Source organism: Leptonychotes weddellii, chromosome 2 (assembly GCF_054177405.1).
Source record: "Leptonychotes weddellii isolate Sample4059 chromosome 2, ASM5417740v2, whole genome shotgun sequence".
NCBI lineage: Eukaryota > Metazoa > Chordata > Mammalia > Carnivora > Phocidae > Leptonychotes > Leptonychotes weddellii.
This window is the reverse complement of record NC_138370.1, coordinates 142,244,433-142,264,430: the sequence shown is the minus strand read 5'-3', so window position 1 is coordinate 142,264,430 and position 19,998 is coordinate 142,244,433. Positions and strand designations below refer to the sequence as shown.

The 19,998-nt window shown below is 40.3% G+C and overlaps 1 protein-coding gene across 4 annotated transcripts in view; it reads right to left on the bottom strand.

Annotated features, from left to right (window-relative positions):
• The window catches only part of LOC102750068 (tyrosine-protein kinase TXK), a 57,001-nt gene that overhangs the window by 6,397 nt on the left and 30,606 nt on the right, over positions 1-19,998 (bottom strand). For all 4 annotated transcript variants that reach the window (XM_081812409.1, XM_081812412.1, XM_081812410.1 and 1 more), the window contains 6 exons: positions 19,174-19,253; positions 17,352-17,479; positions 9,956-10,030; positions 7,341-7,512; positions 3,890-4,106; positions 1,651-1,715 (listed from right to left, as the gene is read on the bottom strand). In XM_081812409.1, coding sequence (XP_081668535.1) covers positions 1,651-1,715; positions 3,890-4,106; positions 7,341-7,512; positions 9,956-10,030; positions 17,352-17,479; positions 19,174-19,253 — 737 coding nt within the window. The remainder of the gene's footprint in view (positions 1-1,650; positions 1,716-3,889; positions 4,107-7,340; positions 7,513-9,955; positions 10,031-17,351; positions 17,480-19,173; positions 19,254-19,998) is intronic.

Here is a 19,998-nt window from a genome sequence, read left to right as displayed (position 1 = left end):
AAATAAGAGTATTGAACATAATACATTTGATGTGAAAAATATCCAATGCATTAAAATGGCCCTGTATGAAATCAGTAATAACTACCAGTTCCTTTTAAAAACTACAAAAATATTAAACCCTCCCTCTCTTTTGAGGCTTGCAGGCAGGAATATCCAAGTAGGGGAATCTGGAGAGAAGAATCTGGAGAGAAGAGCGAAGAGATGATGACTAACTTGTAGCAGCTGGAGTGTGCAGCATAGTAGTTTTGAATTATTTATCAGTGCTTCCTCACACTCTCTTTTTTTTCCCACGCACCCTACCTCACCCTACCTTTAAGCACTTTATTGAGCCAGAAGTCATCCTACTCAGGGAAAGAGTAGCTAATAGAAAACAAAAGAGAAAAAGCCATTTTTCATAGCTTTTGAGTTTCAAAAGTCTAAGATTTCCAGAGAAGGAGAAGGACTGAGCTGTTAAAATATTGGGGAGAATGGCTCATAGATAAGAGTGATATCTCCCCGCCCCCCACCCCACCATCCATCCCTCTAGCGAACGAACCTCTGGAGCTGGGAGGTGGCAGAGAACAAAGGGAAAGGGGAGGAGTATTAGCCTGTAGTGGGTGACTGAGGCAGGGTCCTGTCCCCTGTGCTCTACAAGGACTGCCCTGCTGACATGGCAGGGAAAGAAGGCCCCACTGAGGGTTGTTGGGATTCAAGAGCAAAACAGAGCCTCTGCCTCTTCCCCAGGTCAAGCCCCAGGAAAAGCAAAAAGATTCCCAAAAACAAATAGCTGTGGATGTTCCTAAGCAAATAGGGCCTTAGATAGCTCCAGGGGCTTTCTAATCATGGAGAATGCCTGTATGACAGCATCTTGCAGACAGAATGGGATGAGTCAGCAGCCGTCTATGCAGATGTTCCGCCAAGGACAAAACAGGACGATGGTGGCCGCAAGGATACCAGTTGTCAGTGGTTAACAACAAGGACCAGACATGCCCTCTCCAGGACGTGGCCCCATGAAACACTGAATCTGAGCCTGAAGCGAGTCAGAGAGAAACTCTGAATTCACGGGCATTGAATTTTTAGCAACCTGAAGGAAAGGGCACTCAAAACCAACTCTAATATTGCTTCTTGTGTTTTACTATCAGATTAAATTACAGCTTTTATGGATGATTAAATTTTAGTACATTTAAAAATATATATATATATCAATGGCATTGAGTGGCAGAAAATATGGTTAGATTTTCCACACTTGAGTCGTAGTCTTAAAGTCAACTACTGCACTTGATCATAGAAATGCATGACAATGACATGGAAAAATCAGAACTAAACAAATTTATCCTTTTATCTTTCAGAAATATACATATATCAGAAGAGCTTTTTTCTTAACCTCATGCATATAACAAGTAGTTTGAGACATTTTTTTAAAATTTTAAGTTATGCCTGAAAATAACCTGAAAGAAGATCCGAAGAATAGTCCGAAGTATCCATTTACCTCACAGCTAACATTGGGTTATGTCCTAAAATTCAAAGCAGGGCAACAGGCCAAGCAACAATATCAACATTCTCCTCCCAGGAAAAAACAAAAAACAATGCTGTTGACATCTTCAGTTTGTTAGTAGAGAGATATAAGATTCCCTCTTATGAGTAAACAAAAAATATTTATATATATTATACCTCGTCATTCCAAAGTCCGATATTTTCACTATACTTGCAGCACTGACCAGACAATTCCTTGCTGCCTATAGAAAGAAAAGAATCCGCATTTGAATATAGTCTTTCTTTTGTTTCTACTCTTGTTTTCCTTAGTTTACTTGGGGCCCCACACTACTTCTATGAGCAGCCATGTTATTTTTTTGGTAATACACATCGATGTTATGTAGGATTCAATATATCTGCCCTCATGATGGATTTTAATGATTCTTCAAAGAAATAACCAAAAAGGGCGCCTGGGTGGGCTCAGTCAGTGTGGTGGCGTCTGCCTTTGGTTCAGGTCATGATCCTGGGGTCCTGGGATCGAGCCCCGTATCGGGCTCCCTACTCAGTGGGGAGTCTGCTTCTCCCTCTTCCTCTCCCCCTGGCTTGTGCTCTCTCTCGCTCACTCTCTCTCAAATAAATAAATAAAATCTTAAAAAAAAAAAAAAAAGAAAGAAAAAAGGAATAACCAAAAAAAAGAGTAAAAAGCAATTTTAATACTTCTCCCTTTAAAAGTTTTTAATCCCTCTCAACAAGTATTTTTTATAACTAGGAAGACTACATCAAAGAGACGTTAAACTATGAATCCTGGCATTAAGAACAGTGTGTATTTTTAAATAATGCAGAGACCATGTATTTGATGCCAAAATAATCCATTTTCAGAGAGCTTCATCAAAGAAAATCATTGATTTGGTTATTGAGCCTCATGTAAGTCAACAGTTTGATAGATTTTGTTCTCTTCTAAGCTGATAGGTGCTTCAGTTAGTCCCAAAACAAAAACAAGGAACTTAAAATGGTAAGCCAGAAGGAGCCAGTTTAGAAGATTTTGACAAATACTAGCAAGGATCTCCAAGCCAAACCACAAGTTAAGCCCTTGACAAGGAAAAGACTCATGCTTAGCCGATAGATTTTAAATGGCATAAAGATGAATAAAATAGAACACAAAAGAAAGCAATCAAGGAAGAAACAGGGGGATCTGAGAAAAGCCACTTGGAGCAAAGAGAATGACCAGAACCATCACCCAAGGAAGTTTTGAATTCTAACCCTGTCAGGAAAGACTGACCTGCAGAGACTAGGAAAGTAAGTTCAGTGGAATAGATATCATATTCATCCCTTCAAAAATGTGTTCCTACTACATGCTGGGGACTGGGGGACATGCCTTGAGGGAGACAGAACAGTGGTCTAAACGGCTATGGAAGGGCTATTGCTATGGGAGAGCGGAGCTGAGCTCTTCTATATGCCAAGAGCAATTGTAAGTGCTTACCCATATTAATTCATGTAATCTTCCCAACAAGTCCACAGAAGAAAGGTAGTGTAATTCATACCACGTCCTAGTTAACTAGCTTGCCCAACATCACACAGCTAGTGAGAAACAAAGGCCACATTTCAACCCAGGCTGTCCACCTCCAGAGCGGTACTTCTGAATCGTGGCTGCTCATTGAACTCACTGGGGCATTTGGGGCAAGACAAGCGTTAATTTTTTTTCTTAGGATGTAATGTTCGGAGCATTCCAGCACAGAATGATTTAACATTTCTAGTCCTCCTCAGTGAGGAGGTAACACTACTGTGATACTGTTATAACTAAAAACACCCCCACATGGGGGCTGGGGGAGCCGCTGGAGCCTGATCTTCACCACTGTCTGTCCAGTGCCCGGCAGAGCGCTTGGCCGATACTGGCCCTTGTCACGTATTTGATTATTGGTTGAAAGGAAGAAAAGTGGAAGTAATGGCAGAAGGGAGGGAAGGCGAGAGGAAAGAAAAGTAAAATAGCTTTGGTTAGTTGATGAGCATGGTAGTTAATCAGTTGAAGGCATATTTAGAGTAATGCCTCACTTGGCTACAGCATCAAGGGGCAATTAAAAATAAAGCTATCTTTCCCAGACAATTACAATAGGAAAGGGTTTAGAAATTAAGCCAAAGGTATTTTATTTAAAATAGTGAAAGTCCTCGGGATGCTGGGTGGCTCAGTCGGTTAAGCGTCTGCCTTGGGCTCAGGTCATGATCCCAGGGTCCTGGGATCAGGCCCCGCATCGGGCTCCCTGCTCCGCGGGGAGCCTGCTTCTCCCTCTACCTCTGCCTCTCCCCCACCCCACTTGTGTTCCCTCTCTCTCTGTCTGACAAATAAATAAATAAAATCTTTAAAAAAAATAGTGAGTCCTCAATTGTCATATTCTTCTGACTATAATGCCTAGAATAATCAGCAAGCTTGCATCCTACTTACTAAATCCCTATGGATGAAGCAGTTCCTCTCCAGATACTCCATCCCTTCACAGGTATCCTGGCACATGCTCAGCAGCATCTCGTTCGTAAGCGTCCCCCTTCTGTCTCTGAGATAGTTCAGCAGGCAGCCGTTCTCCATAAACTCGGTCACAATATACAGTGGCTTCTGCTGGATGCACACTCCATAGAGCTGGACCAGCCTGGGATGAGACAATCTCCTGTTCAAGAAAAAACACACACCAGTGAGCAGATTCCTTTTTGCCCTTGAGAGTGCTGAGATTCAATCGGTGATATGCACCAACTCTACGTAATTGTCAACATCAAGATATGAGAAAAGTGAACCCAACCACAGAGAAAGTAGAACAGTTTCCTTTCCAGTGTACGTGCTGCATAAGTGGGGTCAGAAGTTCAAGCAGTACTCCCCAAGTCACTGCAGACGCAGAATGTTACGTAGGTTCGGTTTTTTCTGCTTTTCCTCTTGAGTTTCAGCTTTCCTAACTGAAGCTGCTCAGACAACAGTTCGAGGAGGAAACCATGATTGATGCATTAAAAAAAGAAAGAAAGAAAAATTATTAAAAAAAAAAATAGGGCGCCTGGGTTCCTCAGTCGGTTAAGTGTCTGCCTTCGGCTCAGGTCATGATCCCAGGGTCCTGGGATCGAGTCCTGCAACAGCGAGCCTGCTTCTCCCTCTGCCTCTGCTTCCCCCTCTCTCTGTCTCTCATGAATAAATAAATAAAATCTTTAAAATTTTTTCTTTTTTTTTAAAGATTTTATTTATTTATTTGAGAGAGAGAGAATGAGAGAGAGCACATGAGAGGGGGGAGGGTCAGAGGGAGAAGCAGACTCCCTGCCGAGCAGGGAGCCCGATGCGGGACTCGATCCAGGGACTCCAGGATCATGACCTGAGCCGAAGGCAGTCGCTTAACCAACTGAGCCACCCAGGCGCCCTCTTTAAAATTTTTTCTAAAAAGGCATTAAAAAAGAAATTTTAGGTAAAGTTGGAGACTGAAAAACACTTGCCAACTTGAAACCTTGCTCTGTATTTAGCAATCACACACACACATACACACACACACAACAACACACACACACATGTCTTTGAATGTTGCCTATTAAAATACACACAGAACTCTTTAGTCCTCTAAACTTCAAAAGTTTATTGTTTCTTCTGGAGCATAGTATTCAATCCCTAAAGGCCTGTTATGCCAGGTAGGCATCATGGAAAATAATATTCAAGATAATGTTTGTAATTTTAGAAGACGTAAAATAAGCCAACTTCTCTGCTAGTCAAAAGTAACTTGAAATGTTACCAGTTTTCATTCACAGAGGCAAAATAAAGTCAATGACTCAGGGAGATTATTTACCTTAAAATAATGTATATGAGTGATTGACATATTACCATATGATTAGCATGCAAAGCCACTACCAGGTAGTGGGAAAGAGGCGTTCGGAGGATCTCTACATGATTTTAATCTGTAGATACATATCCTGTATATGTATATTTTGTCTGATTTATCTTTCTCATTTATAAAGTGTATTTTTCAGTTAAGGGATGCCATTTATATGTATGCAGAATAACGGCAGGAAAGTCACTCTTAAAATGGAATATTGACTTGCCATGAGAAAACCACCACACTGAGACCCACACATAAACATCTGAGAATTCAAACATCACACTGCGTTTGCTTAGGAATATCACCAGAGCAGTGACAAGTATGTTGATGGAACTAACACGGGTGTTACAAGAGAAACCACGTGGGAGTCAGTCTGCCAATTAAACATGGTAGGGAAGACTTCCTGGAGGAGGTGACACTTAAACTACACACTTAACAGAAAGGAGGTAATACAGTATTACCAAGCTGTGTATGCTTGGCAGATAGAGCTCAATGTGTGTCAGCTATGCAATTTTGTAAAGATGAATGGGTTTGCAATAGGATTTCAGAAGGAAATTTTTCTGCCTCACTTTCAAAAAAATCAGGAAAAAATAGACTATGTTCAAACCATCTGAACTGACTTAAAAATAAGCCATGAGCTTCATTCCTGCCTCTGTAAACTTCCAGGAGCCATTGGTATTTCTCACACTCTGCGCATCTTCCACAGACCTCAAAATATCATCCCCAGAAACCTTGACCCGAAATGCCCAATAAGGCTTGAAGCCCTCAAGAATCCTCTTGTCATGACATTGGACATCTGTAATTCTTTCTTGTTCCATAGGAATTTCTACGGCTTCAACTTTCCCTGAACTAAATGTCTCCCAGTCATTCTTATGATACCTATTGAATCAACACAGCAATATAATGTTGTGTCTCTCCTTTAGATGTAGGAAAACTAGGGTCCGATGCAGGTCGTATCAGGGAATACAGACCAGACAGATACATGCCTGAGGTCACCTAGGGGCACACGATCAGCTTTGGATATCGCTGGAAAGTTGTGTTTATCATAACGTCCCTTGAAATTCACTTTATTGTAACTGGATGGGAAGAACATTTTGATAGGACACTTGGGGTAGGGTTGAGAGCCCTCAGAGACAGCACTGCTCTGCCATTAAAGGAGAATGGGTCCAGTTAATCACTTCTGGTTTTTTGGTTGGTTTGTCTGTTTGTTTGTTCAGTTGACGTCTGACATTTAGAACAGAAATAAATTGCTTTAGATAACAGAATCTAGGTAATGCCATCTAGGGTTTTTGTTTTTCACCACATTGCTGCTCCTGTAAGTAAGTGTTGAACAAAGACTTAAAGAAAGTCAATGGATTTGATTTGGCTTGTCCGGATCCAGCCCAGATTACAGATATAAACCACAACCACATATTCAACGGAGTCAAATGCTGATCTGGGAAATCACAGATGTGATCCCATAGGAACGGCATCCGACAGGCCACAGGAGTCACTTCTGTTAGAGCTCTGGGTTCTTAAATTCTCTGAAAGCAAATACTTTATCCGTATATGACTATTTAAATAAAATCAACATTTTTTGCTTCCGGGGAAAGAAAGAAAAGAAAAGGAAAGGAAAGGAAAGAAAGAAAGAAAGAGAAAGAAAAGAAAGGAAAGAAAGAAAGAAAGAAAGAAAGAAAGAAAGAAAGAAAGAAAGAAAGAAAGAAAGAAAGAGAAAGAAAAGAAAGGAAAGGAAAGAAGAAAGGAAAGGAAAGGAAGGAAGAAAACCATGTAAAGAACATACATGCTTATCACTTCCATGGATTTCTTCATGTAATTCACACACTGATGCAGTGAATAAAGTATTGTTATCTCCATTTTACGAGTGAAAAAATTGAGGCTTGGAAAGGTAAAAAAACTCACCCCAGGTCACACAGGGGTCAAGTAATTTGCCCAGGTCACACAACTAGCTTGGGCAGAGTTGTGACGTAAACCCAAGTGTGACTACTCCAAAATCCATGTTCTTTCCATGACACCAGAATGTTGTATGCTGTGTATCTGGTGTTGTATGCTTATACTCACATCATCACTTTAGCCTCTTCGATGAAATCCTCTTCGGACATGGAGCCTTCGCTGATGGCCTTGATAGCTACCCGGATGTGCGCTCGCCATTCACCTAAATGGACCACCCCAAACTGACCGCTTCCAATCTCCTTTACAAAAGCCAACTCAGCAGGATCTATCTCCCACTTTTCTAGGAAAGTAAAACATCCATGTTACAAGTAGGGAAAACTTTTAGCTAGAAGAGATTCAGGAATTATCTAGACCTACTCTATTCTTTCACAAAGAGGTTAAAAATTTTATCAGTGAGGGGAGCAGAACCGTAACCATTTTTAATACTCTCATGGTCATTTACATGTGTAATTCCAGAACTCAGATTTAAACATACAAACTTGACTTGCTTGGAGAGGAATTACGGATATCAAAACACTTTCTCTTTCCAGAGAGACCCAAGTTAAAAGGCAACACTTTGCCTTTCTGAACCAAACCTACCAAAACTATACCTGGCCCCAAGAATATGTATGTCCCCATCTATTTTTGTCCTGCTGAGTAAACTTGTGAGGCACAGAACATTTGGTCCCCCACCTCGCCCCCTATATCACTCCTCTGCTCACTCCCACCCCTAAAGGGCTTTTCTGCCTTGGTGTCTTCTCCTAGGGAAAAGTCTAACAAATTCACCTAATAAATACATGCACTGCTAGGATTCTAACTCACATATATCTAAGTGTACGTTTGAATTGAAATTTGTGTTATGGTATATTTCACTTCCATAGAAGCCAAATGAGGAAAAAATAACTGTTTTTAAAATAACCCTCTTGAAAACACTTGGGAAGGATCCAATCTTTCCTTTCCAGTACCTCCTTTTGCATAGCAACACCGCCATCTGCTGGAACTTTAGAATAATGCAGTTAAAAGAATTGTAGAGGCTGATGACTCTTCTACCAGCTTTGCAAAGTGCTCCCCCTCCCAATAGCAGGGTACGTTTTAAAAGTAACACGGGAGAATATATTTATGACTTTGATATTGGCATAAACTTATTCAACAGAATATAACCCTAAAGGAAAATATTGACAAATTACACTTCATAAAAATCCTCTTTATCAATTGCACCCCATTAAGAGAGGGAAAAGGTAAGCCACAGATTGGGAGAAGGTATCTCTAAAACATGTAACCAGTAAAGAATGCCTATTTCAGAATATGAAAAATCAACTAGAAAAAGGCAGATAACTATATTTTTAAGGGTTAAAAAACCTAAACAGAGTATCTTTCACAAAAGAGAATACGCAAATGGCCACTCAAGCTATAAAAAGTTGATCAAAATAATCAGTCATCAGGGAAATGCAAATTTAAACCATGCTTAGATACCACTACTACACACAGCAGATTGGCTAAAGTGAAAACCAAAGAAAAGAATCCACGAGAATACTAAATATTGGCAAAGGTGTGGAGCAGCTAGAATGCCCCTACGCTATTCATTGAGGCGTAATTTGGCATAAGCTTTTTAGAAAACGAACTAAATCTGAGTGTGTACAGACATACTCTATGACCCAGCAATTCTACTTTTAAGTATATATCCAACACTGTTGGAGCTTACATGTGTACTGAACTTCATCAAAAGACATGCAAGAATGTCCATAATGATGTTATTTGTGAGATAACAATTGGTTTCAACCCAACTGGCCATCTAACAGAGGATGGGTAAATCAACTGTGGTACAGTCATGCAATGTCGCACTATACCACAATGGAGATGGACCAACCACACCCAACACCACGGGTGAAGAAGGAGAAGCCAGATACAAATGCATGGTGTCTTATTCCATTTATATTAAATAGTCAAAACCAGGCAAAACTAATTGAGCTATAGAGTTATGAGTTGTGCACTGTTCTACATGTTAAAAAATTGAGTTTATTTTAAAAAAATTAAACAGGACTATGCTTAACTTAAATAAACAGCTAATGGCAGAACTTTTATTATATATATTGTATTAAGGGCAGAGTAATAACCCAGGATCCATAATACCCTGAATCATTCTCCCATCCTAATTAAAATAGAGACCCCGAGTCCTGGTTATCTGATATACTATATAATTATATGATCATTTTTTCAGTATTTTCTGTTTCTCACTAATGAGAGAAATTTAAGGGAATAAAGTGTCACCAAATTACAAGACAGAATTCTTTGGCTCTTCTTTATTCTCACGGATTTGCAAGTACACATCTGCTAGAAAATAGTTCAAATTAAACTTTCTACGGGTTGTATTTTAAAAAGGTGAAGAGGACAATCTGGGCAGCTCTTTTTAGCAGGTTCTCTTGGAGAACAGTCATTTCCCAGCCACCCTTGTACCCAGAGAGCAACAGCTCAAACAGCCAAATAAAAAGAATTATAATTTATCAAAAGAATGCCTGTTTAATGTATAATGAAATTTGAAGTAAAATTGAAACATTTCTTTCCAAAGTTCAAATTGCTCTTGTGAGATGCATAAATTTAAGTATCTCAGAAGGGGGATTTAAACTTTGAAAGGAAACCTATCTAGACATCTCAGAAAAGCTAAGAATTTAAAGAACGTAGAGAGAACGTGGAGTAGATTCTTTACTGGATTTGATATTGTACTTGGGTGCATGCGCATACATTACCGTAGCTAAAACCAGCTGTGGCTGGCAAACAGCTGCCCATCAGTCCAACTGGGTAGCGGAGACGGGTCATGAGGCCTGGGGAGAGACAGAAATTGGCATTTCAAGCCTACTTACTGACATAAAAGAAAAAAAACAATGTATTAGACGACGATGCCAGTCTTCAAATAAATTAGGTGGGGAAGTATTCTCCATTAGCCTATTTACTTATTTTCCCCATTTTTCATACAATAATATTTGCTCATGGGACACACATCTTTTTAATTTATTTTTTTTATTATTAACATATAATGTATTATTTGTCTCAGGGTGGAAACATATTTTAAAATCTAAGAAAATTTAAAGACAAAGTAAAGATCTCACTAAATCTTAGCAGCCAGAGATGCACTGTTATTATTCTGGTGAACACCTCTGCAAAAATCTCTGTATATGTACATGAAAGCATATACACACCCAATATGTTTCACAGAAAAGTAAATGTCTTGCCAAAAGCTTTTCACACTCAATATGTCATTGATATATGGCAGTGACTATAAATAGAGCTGAAAGTTACTTCTAAGATGCCACTATTGTAAAACATGCTGTATGTTTTTGAACACAAATTTTTAGGTACCTCTCAAATTATTGCCTTAGGATAAATTCCTTAAAATGTGATTTCTTGATCAAAGCACATAGAGAAAAACTGTACTAATTCATTCAACCACCAACAGTGTTTAAGTGTACCCATTTCCTGACTCCACTTTTTGAGAGTAGTTTTTTTTCTTTTCATTTTTTCTTTAATAACATGGTAGCATAAATGAGACTTCTTCTGATTGGGTCAACATGTAGTATTCTGTTCCATCAATTTCAATTTAGTTCAACAAGCCTTTGTTATTTATTTCCTCGACTAATGTTTATTTGGGGCCTGCTTTGTGCCAAGCACCATCCAGATGGTGGGAGACATCAGTGAAGCAGTGAGTAAGCCAGTGATGGCCCCTGCTCCCGTAGAGCTTACAGTTTAGTGGGGGAAGAGAAAATAAACAAATACATGCACACCCAAGAAAAAACAGAAGATGATGAGTGGTAAGCAGAGTAGATACAATACAGCTTCTATCGAGTGGGTGCTCGGGAAGGCCTCTCTGACAAGATGACAACTATGCTGACATCAACTGATAAGGAGCCACCTTACAAAGATCAGGAGGAAGAGCATTCTGGACAGATGGAACAGCATGTGCAAAGGCTGGAAGACAGAAAGAAACGTGGCCAGTATAAGAAGAGAAGGAAGCATCATTAAGTGCCTACTGTGTGCAAGGCACTCTTCCAGGTAGATCTCAAAGATTCTGGAGGACCAAAGATGAATAAGGTGAGGACTCTGTACTCAGGGGCTCAATCTCAGTGAGGGAAGACAGGCAGAGAAAGGCAATTCCAATATACAAGGAATAAATCCTGTGCTAGAGATACACAAGATGCTCCAGGACACAGCACCTCACACATTTTTGGATTTGAAGAAGTCTTCTGAAAAGAAATGATACCTGAGATGAATATGGCAAGTGGAGTTAAGCCATGAAGAGAATCTATGAAAAACACTCCAGGCAGAGGGAACAGCATGAGATGATACCTAGAGGTATGAAGCAGGATGGGCTACTTGACAAAAGGTGAGAGATAGAAGAGGCAAGAAATTACACTTGAGAGGTAGGTAATATTCTGGTTATGATGGGCCTTGTAAGCCATGTTAGGGAACATTACATCATGCTGCAGGTGAGAAGGAGCCATTGAAAGTTCCCAAATAAGGGAGTGGCATGGTCAGATTTACATTTTTGGTAGATCATTCTGACATCAGCGTAGAGGATGGATTGAGGGGAAGTCAACATTGAAGACAAGACCAGTTAAGAGGCCATTACAGTTGTCCAAGTGAACAATGATTAGAGCAGCACTAGAAGACAAAGAGAGGCAAGAACCTATATGAGACACACTTAGGATATGAAATTCATTGCACTTGATAATTAACCAGAAGTTGTAGAACAAATAGTATTAAAATTTGTATGGAATCGCAAAAGGCCCTGAATAACCAAAGCAGTCTTGAGAGAGAAAAAACAAAGCTGGAGGTATAACACTCCCTGATTTCAAACTATACTACAAAGCTATAATAATTAAAACAGTATGGTACTGGCACAAAAACAGACACATAGATCAATGGAACAGAATAGAAAGTCCAGAAATAAACCCAAGCTTATCTGGTCAATTAATCTTTGACAAAGAAGGCAAACACATACAATGGTGAAAAGATCCCCATTGATGTTCTCTTCAATAAATGGTGCTGGGAAAACTGGACAACTATATGCAAAAGAATGAAAGTGGACCACTTTTTTACACCACACACACACACACACACACACACACACAAACTCAAAATGGATTAAAGACTTAAATGTAAGACTAGAAAACATCAAACTCCTAGAAGAAACCATATGTAGTAAGCTCTTGGACATCAGTCTAAGCAATATTTTTTTCATCTATCTCCTCAGGCAAGGCCAACAAAAACAAAAATAGACACATGGGACTACATCAAACTAAAAAGTTTTTGCACAGTGAAGGAAACTATCAACAAAACAAAAAGGCAACCTACTTGAATGGGAGAAGGTATTTACAGATGCTATGACCAAAAAGGAGCTAATATCCAAAATATATAAAGAATTCATACAACTCAATATCAAAAAAAGACCAAACAATCCAATTTTAAAAAAATGGGCAGAGGACCCAAATAGACATTTCCCCAAAGAAGACATACAGATGGTCAACAGACACATGAAAAGATGCTCAGCATCACTCATCATCAGGGAAATGCAAATCAAATACACAATGAGATATCACCTCACACCCGTCAGAATGGCTAGTATCAATCAGACAAGTGTCGGCGAGGATGCAGAGTAAAGAGAACCCTCGAGCACTGTTGGTGGGAATGCAAAATGGTGTGGCCACCATGGAAAACAGTGTGGAGGTTCCTCAAGAAAACTAAAAATAAAACTACCATACAATCCAGCAATTCTTCTTCTGGGTATTTCTCCAAAGAAATAAAAAACACTAATTTGAAAAGATATATGCACCCCTATGTTTATTGCAGCATTATTTAAACAGGCAAAATACAGAAGCAACCTAAGTGTCCACTGATAGATGAATGGATAAAGAATATATGGCTGGAATAATGAAATATTCTTCAGCCATAAGAAAGAATAAAATCTTGCCATTTATAACAACATGGATGGACCTAGGTGGTATTATACTAAGTGAAAAAATCAGAGAGAGAAAGACAAATACTGTATGAATTCATTTATATGTGGAATCTAAAAAAACAAAGCAAACAAAACAAAACTGAAACATACTCATAAAAACAGAACAATCTGGTGGTTGCTAAAGTGAGTGTGGGGGGTGGTAGGATAGGCAAAATAGGGAAAGGGGATTAAAAGGTACAAATTTTTGTAGGAGACACAATGTATGGCATGTGTTAATAATATGTAACAACTTTGTATGGTGACAGATGGTAGCTAGATTTATTGTGGTGATTACTTTGTAATGTACATAAATGTTGAATCACTATGCTATATACCTAAATATACTATTGTATGGCAAATACACTTCAATAGAAGAAAGTTTTCCAGTAACTGAAGAGAAGAAGAAGAAGGAGGAGGAGGAGGGGAAGAAGAGAAGGGGGAGGGGGAGGAGGGGGAGGAGGAGGAGGGAGAAGGAAAAGAGGAAGAAAGGGAGGGAGGGGAAGGGTGGGGGAGGGGAGGGAGAGGAGACAGAGGGGGAGGAGGAGGAGGAAAGAAGTTATCCATTAAGGAGAATAGAATCATCTCTTGTGACTCCTCTATGTTTCCAGCCCCTGTAATTGGCAGGATGATGACCCTATTATCTGAAATGGACAACAGGAAGAAGAGTAGGTTTGGAGAGAAAGCAGTGGTTAAGATGAAGAGTTCCAGGAAGTTTGTGCCTCTTAATCACCTTCACCTATTTCACCCACTCCCCCGTACCCTCTAATAACCACCAGTTTGTTCTCTGTATTTATAAATCTATTTCTGTTTTTTGTTTGTTTTTTTTAGATTCCAAATATAAATGAAGTCATATGGTAAAAAAAAAAAAAAAAGATGAAGAGTTCCATATCATCACTGAAGTTCAGGGCCTTGGGATTGCAAGTGCCTGGGACTACCAGGCAGAAGAATTCTGCAAAGGGAAATGTCTAGGGTGAGGAGAGAAGTGACTGGGGACAAATCCCTGCAGAACACCAATGTTTAAGGGAAGAGTAGAAGTAAGACCCATTGGGAAGAACTTTAAGGAATGATCTGAATTCAAGCACAAGAAAAGGCAGTGTCAAAACATCTGGAAAGCAGGGAGTTTCAAGGGGTGACATGTCAAATATAGCAGAGAGGACTTGAAAATATAAGAACTAAAAAGCATGACCCTACAGGTCAATATGGGGGTCACTGGTAAAACACAGGGCAATGGAGGCAGAAGCCAGATTGCAGACACCTAAAAAGCAAATGGAAAATGGACCAAGTGGAGACAATGGATGTGGACACATTTTTCCAAAAGTGTGACTTGGAAGAGCAATGTCTAAAGGAAGAAAGGACCAAGGGAGGGCTTTGTTTTTTGGCTTTTTGAATAAGAGATTCTTAAGGATGTTTGCAGGGTTAAGGGAGAAGGTAAGAAGAAATGGACGAGATATAGGAGAGGAAAGAAGAGTGGATGGTGGATGGTCCAAGCAGCAGAGGAGTGGAGGGAACAGGAGCATAGGCTCAGCCTTACCAGTACTGGAAGGAGTGAGGTGAGGATGAGAGCTTGGCAGCAGGAAGACAAGATTGAGTGAGCTCATGTCAGGTGGCTTCAATTTTCTTAATGAAGTAGACAGCTAGAGGTTTGCTGAGAGGGCAGTGGATAATACTGGAAAAGGGGTCTTGAAGAGAATGGTAGAAGTTTGAAGAGAGAACAGGAAAGGATACTTACCAATGACTCAGAAGACCTAGTTGAGGTTAGAGCCCTCATCGAGCTGGGACTCTGTAACACATGATCCCAATAAAGAACATAACAAGGAATTTCTTTAAGACCCTAACACTGTCTTCTAATTTTCAAAGTTCTTATTTGCTAAACATTTTTATTCTGTGATTTATTTATTATTCTATGATATACTACCAGGGGTTTAATGATAGTCTATCTTTCTGACAGAAAGAAGTCTGTCACTCTCTTGGCATTGTCCTTACTTCTGGGAAAGAGATGAAGTGTCATGAACTAAATTGACCAGAAGTCAAAAAGTAGGCAAGATAGTCATGGGCTCTGATTCACAGCGTCCTCTGAAACTGGACCCTCCAAAGTACCCTCCGATGATCTGATCTGTCTCTTTCTGGAGGCTATAGCAGTCATTGAGTGCAGACGCCAGAGCCAGTGGGTTCAATGGCTCTAAATAGGTCTCAAACATTCCTCGAGTTCAAATCTCAGCACAAACACTTATTAACTGTGTAATCATGAGTACCACTCATGTCTCAGTTCCTTCATCTGTAGGATGGAGATACCAACAGCACCTACTTCATAGGATCATTCTGAAAATTAAATAAATAAATATACATAAAAGCACTCAGAACAGGGTCTGGCCCAAAGTAAGTCTTCAATAAATATCGCTATTTCTGGGTCCCCTTCCCTTCCTCTTAGCATCCTTCTTTCTTGTTATATCTTTTGTACTTTCTTTTCTCCCTAATAAATAGCAGCTATAGTTGGAAGCTTTTCTTTTTTGTTGTTGTTGTTTTGTTTGAATCAGTTTTTTCTTTTTTTTAAAGATTTTATTTATTTATTTGACAGACAGAGGGAGCAGGGGGAGCAGCAGAGGGAGAGGGAGAAGCAAGCTTGCTGCTAAGCAGGGAGCCCGACATCAGACTGGATCCCAGGACCCAAGGATCATCACCTGAGCTGAAGGCAGATGCTCAAATGACTGAGCCACCCAGGAGCCCCTGATCCAGTTTTTTCTTTTTAAAAGTGATCTTTTATGCATTATAAGAATAATTTATGTATATCGTAACAAAAATATCAAACCCTAAGCAATCTCAACAGGCAGAAAATAAAAGCTTCCCTTACCCCGAGTGTCATTCCCCAAAAGTAAACATTAAGTTTGTAGTCTGTTATAATCTTTTCAGTTTAAAAATTCTTACCTAAACTTTAACAGAATTTTTCTATGCACTCATATGTATGTATTTTTGTTTACAAAAGTGGGACTATATTCTCATGTACTGTTTTGCACTTTTTTTCTCTTTACTAAACAACTTATCACTAACATCTCTTCATGTCAGCACATCCTGATCTACCTTAGTATTTTTTTTAACCACACCAGCATAACCACTCTGTTTCTCAAATTTTTTCTGAAGGGAAGGAAAAGAGGACTATAAAGAAAAAAACTCAGAACTGATCTCCTGATTCTAAGGGTTTCTGTCTCTACACATGAATATGTCCTCTCTGGTCCCACTCAGACTCACCGCTACTTCCTCTCTAACCAAACTCCCAGAGACCATCTGGAATATCCATGTGGACTCATCCCATAAATGGATAAAAACTTCCTTGGATTTACTCTTGACATATAGACCAGTATAATGGAAAAGTGGCCACTTTCCAAAAGGATTTTTTTTTTTTGTCAACACAACTTTTCATGAGAGAAATCTAAAATAATGGCAAGAAATCAAAATAATATGAAAAGTTACAATGGGTTCCAAATTCTATAATATTGAGGTAAGAAGATTCCCCTATGGGTTCAAGGTGGTCCAGGAGAGGTTGGGGGAGGGCTAAAGGCCAGAGCTGTGACTGTAATTGTGGTGGAACTTTCTGGAATCTTATATCTTTCCATAGATAATAAGTTTGCAAAATTAGCAACTATTGCAAACAACACCTGAAGAAGGGGGTTAAATAATGCTTCTGCTTTATTTAAGTCAAATTTTAACTGCGAAAGGCTGTGTCCTATACAACTTTTTGTGTTCTCCAAACAGAAAGAACAGAGAATGAGATATTTAAGGGTAATTTTCTATACGACTGAAGTAGAGAGTAAATTTATGGGGGCATGATTATCGAGGGCACTTGAAATGCCATTACACTTAGCCCTATGTAAATTTCAAGAACAAATGCATTGATGATTACATTGCCTTTTGCTTCTCTGCCAGCTATCATTTTTCCTAACCTGCCAGAAATGTAAAAAATCAACCTACCTCTTTCCCTTGACTAGAAAAACAAAGAAGCATCAATGAGGAGAAATGTTCAAAACACAAGTTGTATTTCAGGCTCTTACAGATCTCTGCAGGGGTATTTGCTCCTGTTAAAGTGTCTGAGACCAAAGATGCATTGCCTGTCTGGGGCCAGGCTCCCTGACTCTCCCAGCCTGAAGCTCCTGCCTTACCTGCCGCATTGTGCTGGTGATACCAGATCAAGTCAGGGATTGATTGAAAGAGGTGTCTTTCAGCCACGTACCACTGTCCTGAGTCATTCTTTTTAATCTGATAATGTTTGATGGTAGCCTCCATATTTCTACAATCAATAGAATGTGAATTAGTAAAAAAGCAAAAGATCACTTTGGAACTAAGTCAATTCGTGAAGCGACAGGACTCCACCTCTAAAACTTTTATTTTTTTTTAAGATTTTATTTATTTATTTGACAGAGAGAGAGAACACAAGCGGGGGAGTGAGAGAGGGAGAGGCAGGCCTCCCGCCGAGCAGGGAGCCCGATGCGGGGCTCGATCCCAGGACCCCGGGACCATGACCTGAGCCGAAGGCAGACGCTTAACGACTGAGCCACCCAGGCGCCCCTTATTTTATTTTTTTTAAAGATTTTACTTGTCAGAGAGAGAGAGAGAGAGCACAAGCAGGGGAAGTGGCAGGCAGAGGGAGAAACAGGCTCCCCACTGAGCAAGGAGCCCGATGTGGGATTTGATCCCAGGACCGTGGGATCATGACCTGAGCTGAAGGCAGACACCTAACTGACTGAGCCACCCAGGTGCCCCAAATCAACTATAATTTTACTTTATTTTTTTTTAAGATTTTATTTATTTATTTGACAGAGAGAGAGAACACAAGCGGGGGAGTGGGAGAGGGAGAGGCAGGCTCCCCCTGAGCAAGGAGCCCGATGCGGGACTTGATCCCAGGACCCCGGGACCATGACCTGAGCCGAAGGCAGTTGCCTAACGACTGAGCCACCCAGGCGCCCCTTATTTTATTTTTTTTAAAGATTTTACTTGTCAGAGAGAGAGAGAGAGCACAAGCAGGGGAAGTGGCAGGCAGAGGGAGAAACAGGCTCCCCCTGAGCAAGGAGCCCGATGCGGGACTCGATCCCAGGACCCCGGGACCGTGACCTGAGCCGAAGGCAGTTGCCTAACGACTGAGCCACCCAGGCGCCCGCCACCTCTAAAACTTTTATCCTAGTGACACTATGCACTGCAGAGTGGGTTACATTCAACTGGTGCCTCAGCATGCCTGGGTAAATTCCTGAGCCATCTATTGGGTCCTTAGATTCGAACATAACTTCAGCCAAAGTTGTCTAGTTGACAACTCCAGTGTCCAAAATCGTAGAGCCCGTTAGGGACACTTATAAGTATTTAGTTATCAGTTCAATGAGTGAATAAATGCACTGGGAGGGATATAAGGAGACATGAAACAAAGGAGGAAAACTGAGAGAGAGTATACTGATGAGCAGGTCTGCTATAGCCACTGGGGCTCTAGGCAGCCTCGAGAGACTGTGGAACACGTCTGAGAATTGTCCCACCAAAGTGCAAAGGAGCTGAGGGGCCAATCTTCCATTCCTCCTTGATGGAGGGTTGCTCCTAGGATGTTAACTCTCAGGCACCTCCAGTCTACCCATGGGGACCCCGAGTTCCCACAGCCAGAGAACATCCTCCAGCAGAAAGGCACAGGATGCTTTCTGAGTGCAGGAGAATGCTCTGCAGGTAAACCCCAAGGGATATGAGGAAAGGACCACCATTGTCTGCCACCACTAAGCCAACTTCCTCATGGTTGAGAAAAGGAGACGGGAGGGAGAAGTCCCTTAACTTACCAAAGTCACACACAGAGCTTGTTAGGAATACAACTTGAATCGATCAGTTGTACCAACTTCCAGGCCAGCAATCTTCTGTGCTAAGACCTCTCTTTCTCCATGTGACAGTGTCTCACTAAGAAAGACTGTCCCAAGAATCGTTACCTCTAAAGTGATCAAAATCACAATTGCTTACCTTCTAGCTTTTATAAACACAGAAATTGTGTAGGATCCCAAATGTCTTGAATCTCTGACAATAAATGCACCTTCTTTAGACTGCAAAACAATTCATTGTACAGATTTAGTCGTTATTAGGAAGAAAGACAAACCTACATCTCAGGAATGAAAACCAAACCATACTGACTTACTACAAGTGGATAAGATTGTTTTCACAAATACATGCAATCTTATCTCCCTTATATGTTAAGAAGTCACACCTACAAAAAAATATTTAATTGGGACAAGAATTTATAATGTATGAGTATTTTTAAAACCTTGGTCCCGATTTTTCTAAGAAAAATTCTGCACTTGACAACCTGTACCCCACCATTTCATTATTTTTGTTATATCAATCAAGGTAATTGACACACATTGCTGATGAACAGGAAGTGCTGTGAGACAGATTGGCAGGTTGTATTTTGGAAGAAAAGAAACAACACAGCAGGTGGGGTGAGGGAGGCAGCAAGAAATACATCTGGAAAAGCAGGGAGGGAGTGGGGAAAAGGGAGCAGAATCCATGACAGGGATGGAGAGAGGATAAGCTTTGAGGGAGTCTGGAGAGAAGAGCGGAGGAGTGATTTTAGTTGCCACCAGGGCATGGGAGAGACAAGAAGAGAACGGGCAGGAAAGAAGAGTATTTTAAGTTTGATGTTAGGTTATAAATTGGATTCCCACTGACATCCTCTGGGAACCCCCAATAAAGCTGTAAATTGTTTTCAAATGACTTGGTTGTTGGACTGTTTGGTTTGTGTTGTTTGTTTGATATCATAAAAAAAAGTTTCCACCTTTACTTAGTGTGTTT